Source organism: Antennarius striatus, chromosome 1 (genome assembly GCF_040054535.1).
Source record: "Antennarius striatus isolate MH-2024 chromosome 1, ASM4005453v1, whole genome shotgun sequence".
Lineage (NCBI taxonomy): Eukaryota > Metazoa > Chordata > Actinopteri > Lophiiformes > Antennariidae > Antennarius > Antennarius striatus.
Window position 1 is genome coordinate 2,096,562 of NC_090776.1, and position 14,611 is coordinate 2,111,172.

The 14,611-nt window shown below is 43.9% G+C and overlaps 3 protein-coding genes across 4 annotated transcripts; 1 reads left to right on the plus strand and 2 right to left on the minus strand.

Moving 5' to 3' along the window:
* Positions 1-1,505, plus strand: il17a/f1 (interleukin 17a/f1). The gene is made up of 3 exons (XM_068319297.1): positions 1-85; positions 754-962; positions 1,062-1,505. Exons 1-3 carry the CDS (start codon positions 59-61, stop codon positions 1,306-1,308), a joined length of 483 nt encoding a protein of 160 aa, XP_068175398.1. The 5' UTR covers positions 1-58; the 3' UTR covers positions 1,309-1,505.
* A 753-nt stretch (positions 1,506-2,258) lies between these two features.
* LOC137595371 (stathmin-4-like) lies at positions 2,259-5,886 on the minus strand. Of its 2 annotated transcripts, none has more exons than XM_068315442.1 (7): positions 5,696-5,886; positions 4,620-4,660; positions 4,131-4,226; positions 3,836-4,041; positions 3,608-3,742; positions 3,491-3,508; positions 2,259-3,340 (listed from the first exon to the last, which is right to left on the minus strand). In XM_068315442.1, exons 1-7 carry the CDS (start codon positions 5,776-5,778, stop codon positions 3,332-3,334), a joined length of 588 nt encoding a protein of 195 aa, XP_068171543.1. In that variant the 5' UTR covers positions 5,779-5,886; the 3' UTR covers positions 2,259-3,331. The 2 variants fall into 2 exon arrangements, with proteins under 2 accessions (XP_068171543.1, XP_068171534.1); XM_068315433.1 differs by having other exon boundaries at positions 4,131-4,271.
* Positions 5,887-8,587: 2,701 nt separating this feature from the next.
* gpn1 (GPN-loop GTPase 1) lies at positions 8,588-13,696 on the minus strand. Its single transcript, XM_068313295.1, has 13 exons — positions 13,513-13,696; positions 12,436-12,529; positions 12,216-12,322; positions 11,541-11,578; positions 10,760-10,838; positions 10,580-10,674; positions 10,447-10,492; positions 10,232-10,378; positions 10,078-10,160; positions 9,954-9,993; positions 9,720-9,807; positions 9,460-9,567; positions 8,588-9,379 (listed from the first exon to the last, which is right to left on the minus strand). Exons 1-13 carry the CDS (start codon positions 13,678-13,680, stop codon positions 9,273-9,275), a joined length of 1,200 nt encoding a protein of 399 aa, XP_068169396.1. The 5' UTR covers positions 13,681-13,696; the 3' UTR covers positions 8,588-9,272.
* Between the last annotated feature and the right edge of the window lie 915 nt (positions 13,697-14,611).

Sequence of the window (14,611 nt, forward strand, 5' to 3'; positions counted from 1 at the left end):
AGAAGAAGAACTCCGACCTCCAGCAGAGACGAAAAAGATCCAGAAGAAAAGTTTCAGCATGGCTTCAACCACATCCAGCGTGACGGTGAGACGATTCAAAATTAATTAGAAAATTATTAAATTGTGTGAATGTAAAAAAAATAAATCTGTGAGGCTGCATTAAAATTCATGAAATTTATAATAAAAAATATTTTTGAAATTATTCACAATTTGAAAATGATTTTAAAAAAAAAAGATTTAGTTTTGGCTCCTCTGGTTCTCCATAATTTTACTGCAGATTTAAATTTTAACAAAATTAGTCGAAATTTTTGTTTATTTCAAATTCAATTTTTAAAATTTGTTGTAGAAGGAAATCAATTGTGAAAATGTATTTATTCAAATCTGATGTTAAGATGAGAAGCAGCTCATTGTCTTCTCCCTCTTTGAATTTGAATTAAAAATTAACAATTAAAAATTACAAGTCAATTAAATTATTAATTAAATTATTTTATATATTTGTATTTTTTAATTACAATTTTTAAAATATTTATTTTCTTGATTAAAAATTTTACAAATTAAAAAATCAATAATTTTTTTTTTTTTAAATTAAGAATTAAAAACTTTCTTGACTTCTTGACAAACATGAGTGGAATTTTTCGACAAAAGAAAAGAGCTGCGAAAGATTTAAAAAAAGTACGAAGAGAAAAATGCTTAAATTTAAATCACATTCCATTTCTCACACATCCGTTCTTCATCGCTCCTCCTCTTCCTCAGGTCGTCTGCGTGGCGGTTTCGATGATGTTGATGATGATGATGTCAGCAGAGGCGGCGGCCGTGATGAAGCATTCATCGAAAACACACAGGAAGTCCTCCGATGGCGCCACCTTAGAAACGGTCCCCCTGCAGCTGGACCCCAACACTTTGGTTCCTTCCAGGACCATCCGGCCGCTGGCGAACGCCTCCATCTCCCCCTGGACCTACGAGTAAGCAGGACGGCGTCGCCGTGGCGACCTTCATCTTTTTACAGTTTGATTCCCGCCTGTCATTGACGCTTTTTGTCCCTCCTGTCTCCCCGTCCTCAGAGTCTCCCACGACGAGTCTCTGTTCCCCCCCATGCTGTCGGAGGCCCGCTGCTCGCTGAGCGGCTGCCTGGACAAGGAGGGGCAGGAGGACCTGAGCCTGGAGTCCAAGCCCATCATGCACCAGGTGCTGCTGCTGCGCCGCGTCAGGTCGTCGGGGGCGGGGAGCAGCTACCACTACCGGCTGGAGTCCCGCCTCGTCGCCGTCGGATGCACCTGCGTCCGACCCGTCGTCCAACAGCAGCAGTGAAGACGGAGAGGTCAAAAAGGTCAAATACGGAAGCCCGATGCCACCGGAACACAACGAGGTCCAGACGCACCGTCACGTTCTGTCAGATGCCGACGTTTAGTTACCATGACGACATTTACACAAAATGATCACAAGGATTTATAAGGTTCAAATAAAATATTACAGCCAATTGTATGAATAAGTTAGATTAAAATCAGATTTTAATTGGTCAAAATGAAAGTCTAATTTTAATTGTTTTTATCTAAATTTGTGATTTTAAAATTTAAAAAAATTAATTTTTAAAAAATTTTAAAAGTTGAATTTCAAAATTTTTTCTTTTTAACATTTTAATTTATAAATTTAAATATAAATATAAATTTTAGTTTTAATTTTAAATAAATTCATAACAAACGTCTGGGGTTAAATCAGGACAGTTACTCGTTACTTTATTTAGATTGAAGGATTTATTTATTTTTAAATGCTGCTGATCCCTTGGATGTTTTTCATATCCTTCAAAAATTACAAATTTTCGTCAATTCTTTTATTCTTTCCGTCTCTAAACTACAAGTTTAACATCAGACGACTGCTGATTGACGGCTGTCGTATATTTTATTCTATTTATGATTTTTTTTTTGTTGACATTTTGTGTGTTTAGATTAAATCGGTGTTAATTTATTCATGATTTAAATTAATATTTATGGTCCACAAGCTGAATGTTGTCTCAATAAAAGCAAAGCAGAAAGAAGTAAAGTCTGATTGTTTTATTCTTCAATTTAAAATATATCATTTCTATACATCATCATCATCATCATCATCATCATCATCATCATCATCATCATCATCATCATCACCATCATTTCTTGTTGCCAGGGAAATGCACTGACACACACACACGGTCACACTCACACGCTCACACACACACACACACACACACACACTCACACGCTCACACACACACACACACACACACACACACACACACACACACACACACACACACACACACACACACACACACACACACACACACACCCACACACACACACACACACACACACTGTGGCTGTAAACAATGTAAACAATCGATTATCATGGAGTTAGCATAGCGTTAGCAACTTCCACTAACCAGCTCTGCTGTAAATTTAAATGTAACAATGTAGCATCTGGTGGCTGCACAGATGCTAATATGCTAATTTAGGAGTCAGGGACACGAGAGGCGCTTAGGAGGCGGGACCACGGATGAGGCGGAGCCTCCACTCCGATCTGGACTCAGGATCTCAAGTCTTGATGTCTGACGCCGAACGACTGTCAATAAAGATCGATTGAATCACAAAACAAGGCACAGACTTTGGGATTTCAACTCATGAAGGATCCAGAGATCACATGACCACCTGCCGGCCAATCTGGAGCAGCCTATTGGGCTAAGACCCCACCCTAAACTAAATTAAAATTGAAAAAAATTTAATCAAAAATTAAATATAAAATTAAAAAAAAAAAAAAGAATAATTTGACAAAATTCTTAATTTCCCTTTGGGGATTATAACAGTGTATTAAAAAAATTCTAATTAATTAATTAATTACTTACTTAAAATTAAAAAATTAAACACGCCGACTTCCAAATGAGTGATCATACGAAATGGGCGGGGCTCAACCTGGGGTGGGGAGGGGTCGGTTGGCATTTTTAAAGGTGTAATCTGACCTTTGACCCCTGGTCTCGCCTGTCCTTCCTCTAAACGTCCACTAGTTGCCGCTGAAGCGCCACAAACTTGCATCCTGGTTTAAAGTTCCACAGAATGTCATGATGCAAACTGTCCAGCAGAGGGCGCCGTGGGACTCCCATCACATTACATCCACAGGAAACAGGAAGTTTTTCCTTTGAGGCTCCAGTCCCAACTCTTGAGCTCTGTTGGCATGGCAACAAAAACCATCTTCTCTGCCTGTTTTGAACGTCTCTTCCTGTCGTGATCGGCTTCGGGCTGCCCGGCGCTTCGCCCGACAAAAAATGGCTTCCATATGGAGTTCAGCTTGTGTTGTGATCAGGCCATCAGGACACCTGCAGCACGGAAGGGGGAAGCAGTTAGCGACGCGCTAATTGCTAACGCTAATGGAATTGTCAGATTTCAAGCTAATAGTGTAGTCAAAAGTTAGCCTAGCCTAGCCTAGCTGATCAAGCTAGCTGAATTTTCTAGTGTCTCTTCCTCACCTCCACATTGTGCTCCTCCTGTAAGACACAAACAAACAAACAAACAAACTCCTGTCAGTGATTAACGTCAAAGAAGAAGAACCTGAATTTCCTGCGGTCATTGAATGCATCTCTCACCTCCTCCCGCGAGGCGTTCAGGTGCATCTGTTCGGCGTCGGCTCGCCGCCGCTCTTTGGTCTGAGCCTTCTGGGCGACTTCGCGCTCATGCTCCCTCCTCTCAGCCAGGTGCTTCAGTAGCTCCGCCTCCTGGCACTGGGAGGGGAAAGGGGGTGGAGTTAGAGCTTCACCTGACATTAGCATATTTGCAATTTCTTTTTTGCTTCCCCATGCTGGTGGTCCACGCACCTTCCTCCTCTCTTGGGCCGCGTCCAGTTTCTTCTGGATCTCCTCCAGGGAGGGTTTGGGGCGAGGGGGCGTGGTCGCCTTCAGCTCGGGGCCGCCGTCGAAGGTCGGCGGCTTCAGGATGACCTCGAAGGCCTGGCCACTGGCCCGCTTGCTCAGCTCAATCACCTCCATGTCGCGGATGCTGCAGAGGTTCAGGTCCACCACGCCTGGAGAAGAAGAAGAGACCCCGATGATGTCATAGCTCCTCCCACAGGAAGCAGGGATGAGGATGAAGAAGATGCAGGATGATGCTGACCTTCTGTCTTGTCAGGGGAGGCGTCTCTCGGTTGGGGGAGGATGCAGGAGCAGAAGAGAGACACTAGAGGGAGCTCTCGCATCTTCTCTCTGTAGGCTGGATGGATGGAGAGGAAGAAGGTGAGGAACGTCTGAGGAACGTCTGAGGAATGTTAGGAGAACGTCTGAGGAACGTCTGATAAATGTCTGAGGAATGTCTGAGGAACGTCTGAGTAACGTCTGAGGAACGTCTGAGGAATGTCTGAGGAATGTCTGAGGAACGTCTGAGGAACGTCTGAGGAATGTCTGAGGAATGTCTGAGGAACGTCTGAGGAACGTCAGGAGAATGTCTGAGGAACATCTGAGGAACGTCTGAGGAATTTCAGGAAAATGTCTGATAAACGTCAGGAGGAACGTCTGAGGAACGTCAGAAGAACATCTGAGGAACGTCTTAGGAATGTCAGGAGAACATCTGAGGAACGTCTGAGGAACATCAGGAGGAACGTCTTACCTGCTAGAGTCATCCTGCTGCTGTGGTGAGGTAGAGTGTTCCTGAGGAGAGAACAGAACACAACCCGGGTCAGCAGGAGGTCAGGAGAACCCGTCTGTTGTCATGGAAACCATGACCATGAACACGTGAGACGTTCCAGAAGGTGGAAAATCAATTTCCGAAGCTCCTGCTGGTAGAATGTTTCAGGCTGAAGGCGTCAGATGTACGTCTCACAGTTTTGGCTTCTGTTGCCATGGTTACATGTCCCCAAACAACAGGGGAGGCTGAGGGCGCAGGTGCGGAGGCGCTTTAGTTCTGAGCTGAGGTTTTCAACCCTGAGTTTTGCCTCTCAGGCAAAACTCAGGGTTGAAAACTCCCACCACAGGAAGATTCTAGATCAGTTCTGCATCAAATAAAACATTTAAAACCAGGATAAAGATGAGTTAAAAATTATTCTCATCTTCTTCTCCTTGCAAAGCAAAGCCAAAAAGATATTTCAACATGAAATGTTTGAAGATCGACGCAGCAAATGCAGAATAAACGTTTTATAAAACAGATAAAGGTCTAAATTTAGATAAAATATTTCTATTTGTTGCACAGGAGTCATGAGACGAAGGACGATGAAGACGACGTTTGCATCGTTTAAAGTCACTTTGCAATTTAGCGTTGAACTTATTTCCCTTTTCGTTTCTCAGTGGATCAATTTTTTTATTTTATTTTACCGTTACCTGAATTAAAAAAATTATTTTTTAAAAGTATTCAGCTGGTTTGTCCTGCTGCTCAGAGGAGAACCGGAGCAGAAAACTGCAATACCAGTGTGTGTGTGTGTGTGTGTGTGTGTGTGTGTGTGTGTGTGTGTGTGTGTATTGTGTGTGTGTGTGTGCAGGGAAAAGAGATGATGTCATTGTTTCCAATCAGTGACCCACGTTCTGCAGAGAACAGAGAGCAGCTGAAACACTGATGGTAAAGACAAAGAAAAGACGGAGGTGAATGGAGGGATGAAAACAGGCGAGTGGGAAAACGCTCTCGTTTGATTGGTGCAGAAGAAAAAGAAGAAACAAAATGAAGAGGAAGAACGTGAGGCGTGAGGTACTCACCCTGCAGAGAAGCTCCGTCCGTCCAGACTGATGCTCTGCAGCTCAGCAGCATCAGCACCACACCGCAGCCCCGTGCATGACATCACCCACCAGCGCTCTGATTGGCCGACGACGCTGCCGGCCTCTGATTGGACGAGAGAGAGGAGGGGGGCTGGAGGTGCGCTTCACCAGAAATCACCAGAAATCATGTGGCGAGAATGAGAAGGATTTCAGTTTCAGTCGTGTTTTAAAAAAAGAAAAGATTAAAGATGAAAATTAAAATATAAATTATTATTATAATAAATTATTACTACAGCACGGGGGCGTTTATTCAAATTATTTACATAGTTCATTCTTTATTTCAAGTTTTCTAGATTACAGAGAATATTAGCGCGTCGGGAATTTACTCCACAGCCTCAAACTATCCCAGAATGCATTGCGTGTCCGGCGGTGACAGTTTAGGATTCACCTGTCCTCGCTAAATGTATTATTTCATATAGTATTTAATTACTAAATCCACTTATGGTCATTCTTTATGCAGATTTTAAATGTAAATTTTGCTCCATTAGCTCCAGATGCTACGGCTAAACAAACGGCTAACTGCTAATTTACAGGCCTCCATCCATTTTAATTAAAATTTATGAATTCAAGATTTCCCCCAATGATTGTAAAGTAGCTCCAAAATATTACAGGTTATTTCAACTCTTTATTCTTTAAATATTCATTCTTTAAATCCATTTTTCCCCCCTGGGGGGCCAACAGGCGCTACGTTAGCCGGCTAATCTGAGTCAGGTGAGGGGCTTGTGGGGACCCAGATGAGATTCAGAACTGGTTCACATCCAAGTGTGTGTGTGTGTGTGTGTGTGTGTGTGTGTGTGTGTGTAATCCAGTTTGATCCGGCTCGCTGTGAGGAAATGTCAGCGCTAAATTTAAGGCGCCCTGTTACTCACGCTGACTCATCGTTTCGTCCGTCTGCTGCTTCATTCATTCAGACGCTCCTCTGAAGCAAAATGAAATAAAGACTAAGTCTAAGCCCCGCCTACAGGCCACGCCCATCGACTAAAGTTCACAGCTGAAAAGTGTGAAACTGAGTCAACGTTTTAAAAAAATACATCTCCCATCATGCACCAGGGCAGAACAGCGTGTTCTGTCTCCACTTCCACAGAGAATCAGATGATGTCATGTGGATGCAGAGATGTTCGTCCTCCTGTGTGTGTGTGTGTGTGTGTGTGTGTGTGTGTGTGTGTGTGTGTGTGTGTGTGTGTGTGTGTGTGTGTTGTAAGGTGAGCAGAGGCTGCAGCAGCAGGAGAGGGAGTCACATCCACATCCCAACTGGTGATGTCACCTCCAGCCAATCAGCTGCGAGCGGCGTTTTCTGAGTCAAATCAGGATTCAGCAGAAACACATGTGTGTGTGTGTGTGTGTGTGTGTGTGTGTGTGTGTGCCGGGGGGGGAGGGGCGCTGCACTGCCCTCAAGGACAAACAGCAGCAGAGTAACTGGAAGCAGTGACATCATCAGAGTTGGATGCATGATGTCACCGACAATGAGGTCATCGCCACGAAAAGACGAACGGCGATAGAACGCAGGGAAGAAAGAAAAGATTAGCAGCTGCAGCTAGTAGCAGTTAGCATCTATCAGCAGGTAGCAGCCATTAGCAGTTAGCATCTATCAGCAGGTTGCAGCTAGTAGCAGCTCTTGACCACTCCCACACCTCATTATAATTTTTGACCACACCCACTGACACAGATGCACGGATAGCATGCAGCTAGCTAGTTTTGTCAGGTGGACGCTCACAATTAGCTATGTCAGGTGGATGCTTACACTTAGCTGCATCAAGTAGATGCTAACACTTAGCTGCGTCAGGTGGATGCTCACAGTTAGCTGCATCAGCCACATGCTAACACTTAGCTGCATCAGGTGGATGCTAACGCTTAGCTGCATCCGGTGGATGCTAACGCTTAGCTGCATCCGGTGGATGCTAACGCTTAGCTGCGTCAGGTGGATGCTAACACTTAGCTACGTCAGGTGGATGCTAACACTTAGCTGCGTCAGGTGGACGCTAGCGATAGGCTGCGTCAGGTGGATGCTAACACTTGGCTGCGTCAGGTGGATGCTAGCGATAGGCTGCGTCAGGTGGATGCTAACACTTGGCTGCGTCAGGTGGATGCTAACACTTAGCAGGAGCCAGAACCTCCTGATCACAATAAAATTGTGTTTCCGGGCGTTGAGGGATGTTTCTACTGGAGGGTCAAAGGTCAGACTGACAGCAGTGGTTCTGGGGGTGCGTCCCCATTCGGTTCAGAGTTGATCCGGTTTGGAACGGTCCCTCTCAGCTGGAACCGGCTGGAACCGGTTTTCTGGAGCGTGCAGCAGCAACATGAATGAACAGCTGAGTCGCTGCCAGGCGGCGTGTCGGCGAAGCGTCGTGACTCGGTGAGTCAGAGTCTGCTGCCCACTGAGGAGGAGGAGGAGGGAGAACAGAGGATTATGGGTAGGAGGAGAGAGAGAGATGCAGTGAGTGCTGGATGAGGACAGAGGGAGAAGAGACACGAGCGGCTGAGAGGGGGTATAAGTTGGGGGGGGGGTCCACATGGTGGGCTGAATGTCAGCGATGCTGAGTCATTGCCGGAGGCGGAGACTTTAGGAAGTCACCTGACAGACGAACAAACGAATGATTGATGCTTTCAGAGGTGGAAGACGAGACGGATTCAGAGAAAAGTTTGGAACGCCCCCTCAGATCTTCATCCTCCTCATCCTCCCAGCTGTCACAAACCGTTTGTAACGAGCACAGAGCCGCCAATGCTAAGCTAACTTGCTATTGAACTCGTCTTTTCATTGGTTAACCGTGCGTCATGTGACTCATTCGTTCCAAACAGGCAGCAGACGTGCAAAACACCAGGAAAGCTGAAGGATTCAAATTCAAAACCAACTTTATTTACAACACTAATCCAAACAAATAGAAAACATGTTCATGTTAACATAAAGCACACTTTACTTCCTGTAGGAACGCTGTTTTTAAAAAAAACCCTCCAAGAACCTACCCGCAAAGAATTCTGGGATAAAGAAGAAGCTTGATATTCATTAATGATTAAATATTAGCATGCTAATGCTAACACAACTGGGTTGTGAGATGCTATCTGTTTTAGTTTAGTCAGGGTCACAGTAGCGCCGATGCTAGCAGGAGCCACGCTCTGATGGTGGAGGCCCCGCCCATGTTTATTTATTTGTTGACATTAGCATTAAGTTTAACAACGTTTTACTGAGATGTAACTTTAAGCGCTATTAAACCATTTACTTTTTAAAACTTCAGAAATTAGCATGCTAAAGTTAGCATGAAAGAAAGCTAATACATTTTGTTGGTTCCAAAAAAAACCCAAAAACCCACGGGACAAGTTTTTTATGTGATAAAAAAATATAACTTTACTTTTAAATGACACAAAAGAGGCGGCCAATCAGCTTCACCGTATGCCTGAGGTCACAGGGTCGGAGGTCACCTGATCAGAAAGTTCAGATTTCAAATGTTCATATTTTCCAGGTGATAGTCAGCACCGCCGAGGGGAACCTTCATCCCTTCGTCGGCAGAGCGAAGGTCAGAGGTCAGAGTCCTTCAGGCGTCGCGCACTTCTTGTTCCGAGCCTGAACCACTTCCTTCCTCTCCACCAGGAAGTTCCCGAAGGCGTCGGCCTCTTTGCTCTCCTCCGTGGCTGCAAAACATTTTTCCCGTTTATTTAACGTTCGAATAAAGTTTTCAGATTTCAACCGGCTGGGCGGGGCTTCCTCTCACCGCCGTGGTCGATGTCGTCCGTGTCGCTGTCTTCCTCTTCCTGCTCCTCCCCCTCGGGGTTACCTCGGGTCATGATGAGGTCGCTAGGCCCGGCGATGTGGACTTCCTCTGTGGACAGGAAGTCAAACACTGGAATAACGTGCATCGGGACGCCACCGCCACCCGAGCTATTCTCTCGCATACGGTTGCTATGGCAACAGCAGAACACGAAAAGGCAGTGTTCGGACTCTCTAAACGCGAGCTCTGGGAATCGCGGCTACCTTTAGCAGCGGTTGTCATAGCGACGGCTCCCATGTCCTTCCTGAGTCGCTCCAGCTGCTGCTGCTGCTTCCTGGTATGAGCTTCCGCCTAACGGACAGGAAGTAAGTTTAAAGCACAACAGGAAGTAGGAAACAGGAAACAGGGAGTAGGAAACAGGAAGTAGGAAACAGGAAACAGGGAGTAGGAAACAGGAAGTAGGAAACAGGAAGGAGGAAGAGGAGAAACAAACTCACCAGCTGTTTGTGGAGCCGTTCGTATTCGGGCCGGTAGTCCCTGAAGAAGACGAGGAAGACGAGGGCATGTCAGCTTTGGCTCCGCCCCCTTGAACCTGAACAAGTGAACACGGGTTCGACTCACCTCTCGTACTCCTCCGCCGCGTCCTCCACCTGAACAAACAGCTCGTCCAATCCGCTTCCGGTCACGGCGGACACGCCCACCACCTTGCAGATGCACATGTTAGCATTAGCATTAGCGGTGGGTTTGTACCAGGTGTGTTTGCGGCGCCTCCTACCCTCAGGTGGGCGTAGAACTCGTCCAGGACGAGGCTCAGCGAGCGCGTCAGGTTGCTGACGTACGACGTCTCCTGGTTCAGCGCGTCCTGGAAGACCTCGAAGTCCTGCATCCACTCCACGGCGAATCCGTGGTCGATGATGTCGGTCTGAGACGACAGGAAGTCAGGAAGGAGGCGGGACAACGTCACGACGCGCGGACCGGAAGTGACCTCACCTTGTTCATGACGACGATGAAGGGCAGCTTGGTCTTGTAGAGAATACTGAAGCAGAGAGGCGTCAGATGGTGAACTCCAGAGAGTCTTGCTCCGCCCCTTTGCCCCGCCCCTGACCCCCCCCCCCTCTACTACCTGCAGGCGTAGAGCATGTTGGACATGAAGGTGACGGGGTTGACGCTGCGGGACGTGTCCATCACGTAGACAACCACGCATGGGAAGGACGACGCCTGAAACGCAACGGGACGCAAACCCAGTGATGTCATCAGAAATCGACGCCCAGCGAACGCCAGAGCGACCGACCGAACGACCTACCAGCGCCTCCGTGATGATGGTTCCAGACGCCGACCAGGTGAAGACTTCGATCTGACCAGGGGTGTCGATCAGGACGTACCTGCGGGGGGTGGGGGGGGGACAAGGAGGGAGTTCAGGATGACGCCTTTGGCCACGCCCACTTCTGATGAGTTTCATTGGCAGGTTGGTTTAATAAGGAAGTACAAGATACAAACATCCAGAGACATGATTTAAAAATAACCCGCGATGGGAGGAATCGGCTGGAACACCTTTTGAGTAGTAATGACATTACTTTAGTATTTAGAGTAGTAATGACATTACTTTAGTATTTAGAGTAGTAATGACATTACTTTAGTATTTAGAGTAGTAATCACATTACTTTAGTATTTAGAGTAGTAATGACATTACTTTAGTATTTAGAGTAGTAATGAAATTACTTTAGTATTTAGAGTAGTAATGACATTACTTTAGTATTTAGAGTAGTAATGACATTACTTTAGTATTTAGAGTAGTATGACATTAAATGACCTCAGATGGAGATTAGAGATTGAAATTGAATAAAAAACGACTTACGAACAATTCAACTTATGAACAACCTCTAGGAATCAGTTGTGTTTGTATGTTGAGGACTGCCTGTAACGTTAAATTATAACTGCTGTGTTATCTTCTTATTTTCAAATGACTTTTTAAAAAAAAGCCTCCCTGAATCACATGATGTAAGGCTGTGCTGTGAGACGTGTGTGTCGATCGCATGTCGGATGTGTTGGATGTAAACGTGCAGACGGTGACGTGAAGAACTGACCGGTGGTTCTGCTGCTTCTTCTCAATGAACTGCATCACCTGGAGGACAAAAACACACGAGTGTTATAGGGTGGGGCATCAAGCATGCTGGTCAAAAGTCTATGACAAAGGCTCCAACAGAAAAACACCTGACAGGCCGGATAATTACGAATAAAAAAAAAACCCCTTATGTTTACCTAAATAAAAGTAAAGATTTCCTAAATATATGGGAAAAATCATGTTTTGAATTAGGATGAAAGCATCACGAAAAGCTGTCAGGAGAACAAACTCCAAACCTTTGACAGTAACTGATGAGATAGAAATGCTGCACCGCCCCCTGCTGGTAGCAGAGAGGACTCACTGTCAGAGTCACTGACAGGTTTACGAACCATAAAGGTACAACGTTTTAACTAAACCACAATCAGTTCCAGATACAGCATAGTGGAAAAGGAAATTTACATTGGTCAACAGGATTCCAGAGGGAGGAGGAGCTTTTCGGGGTCAACCAATCAGGTGGAGTTACTTTACAAAAAGTTGATCCAGGATTCTGTCATTGAGACTAATAAAAACTATTTTTAACTGCCAGGTTCTGATTATGATGTAAAATACATTGACAACGCCCCTCAGGAATAGTAACTCATGTACTGATCTCTCATTTAAATAAATTCCAGTGAACGGAGGGTTTGGTCTGAGTCACCTGATCAAAACGTGTCGCAAAAAGGTTGAGTGAGGTCACGATGCCTCCGTTTGGGCCAAGGCCGTACTGCTTCATCACCTCCTTGTAGTTCACAGTGTCCCTGATGTCTGAAGGAAGGCAGCAGACAAAAACAACCTCATGAGCACAGCGTTAAAAACTCCACAGTCTGACATCAGGAGCGTGAATACGTGTGCGACTGTGCTGCACGTTAAGAGCTCACCGATGTTTGCAGGGAATGGGACTTCATGGACGGCTGGGTCCAGGTTGATGACGTACGGAGGAGCTTTACGAGCATGAAGGTGAGCCGTCAGCCTCTGGAGAGAATGAGAGGGTTAAACTACACGATGCAGGACATCCTGACACGATTACAGACAGACGAACTCTTGAACTCACATCACCGGCTCAAAGATTGACGTAGACGAATATTAAAACAAAAACAAGAAATGTGTGTCATCACACGTGTAAAACAATAGGAAAACCACTATTATCAATAATTAATAGTTTAATTACTGCAGTGTGACATCAATTGCTTGGTAATTAAATTTTCATATTCACAAGAAAACCTTTCCTGAAGCTGACATCAAACAGTTTACGTCATCAATTTCATAATGAACTGAAACCAGCTAAAACTTATTATTATTAATGAAGTGTAATTATTTTATTATAATAACAAAAACAACAACAATAATAATAATTATTACACCCCTTTGTTTTGGACATTATTATTTATACTAAATAACCAACATATTTCCTGCTGTTTTATCATTGTGTATATTCATGCATTCTGTTGTGTCATTCTAATAATTATTCATGTAAAATTAATTTAATTTAATATCTGAAAACATACAGTATTTGTGTAGTTTCTAAATGTCTTCCTGCACCAACAGGAAGTTTCAGGACAGTTCAGATCCTTTCCAAGACGCTGCTGTCAAATCTAGACTCACATTAATATATATAAATATATAAAAACCCCTAGCAACGCTTTCAAGATGTACTTCCGGGTTGTTGCCCGAGGCATTATGAAACCACGGCCACTAAAAGCCATGGACACACCCACAGCTAATAATAAATCAATAATATATAGATTATTAATATAAAAATTATCAAATGATTTATTATTAAATCAGTAATAAATACGTTAATAACTAAATCACTGACCTGACTAATAGCATTAGCTAGAAGTTTACTGTTCAAGCTTCCGGTTAGCAAAGAACAACATAATCATGGGTAAACATGTTAGCCGGCTAAAGTAGCTGTCTCATGTTAGCTAGCTAGCTTTAGATAGATAGATACTTGCCTGAACGAAGGTGGTTTTCCCGGACCCCGCCATCCCCAGCACAATGAGACACACCGGTTTGACCCGGTCGGACGCCCCAGGAGGCCCGCCGTCCTTCCCAGCTGCTGGGCTTCCCCGCGTCTCCATTAAATCCTCCTCAGCTGCGGGAGCCTCCGCCACGGCCGCCATGACGGCCGATGTTAAAAGCATCTGCCGTAAACATGTGGTACTGTCGTGAAACGTCGCTCTGACCACAAAGGAGGAAAAAGAGGAGCTAACAGGAGCGTTGGAGGGCGGAGCCAAACTGCTGGGACCGACAGGAAATGTAGTTTTCTAGCGTTTTTATGGTTTAATTATTTTAAATATTGTAAAATTATTTAGAATACGTTTATTTTCATTCTTTATTTCACTCATACTTAAGTAATATTAAAATATTTGATTAATTTATTGTATTTAAATATATATAATATTAAAATATATTAAAAATAAAGTCGTTATATTTTTTTCGATTAAGAAATTTTTTTATTTAATATATTAAATATTTTAAATAATCAAATATATTAAAAATAAAGTCGTTATATTTTTTTCGATGAAGAAAAATATTTATTTAATATATTTAAATATTTAAAATATTCAAATATATTAAAAATAAAGTCGTTATATTTTATATTTTTTCTTTCTAACATGAATTACACTCTAATGTGAAACCCTCAATGATGATGTTATATCTGTGGGTGTATATTGACAATAAACATAGCCTGATAGCAGAACGCTTAGCTGTTATCTCATGCTAGCAAACTGCCAACATGCTAAACAAAGTTTCAGCATCAGTTTGTTGATGTGTACGGAAGCGTAGAGCTGCCAGACCAAGAAAATAAAAACTGGGACGTATCTCGTTATTTCGTGATACGTATCTCGTTATTTCGTGATAGTATCACGTTATTTCGTGATACGTATCACGTTATTTCGTGATACGTATCTCGTTATTTCGTGATATGTATCACGTTATTTCGTGATACGTATCACGTTATTTCGTGATAAGATGTTATGTTGACCCCGCGACCTGCGTTTGCGGATTAAGCGGTTTAGAAGATGAATGAATGAATGAATGTCATGTTGA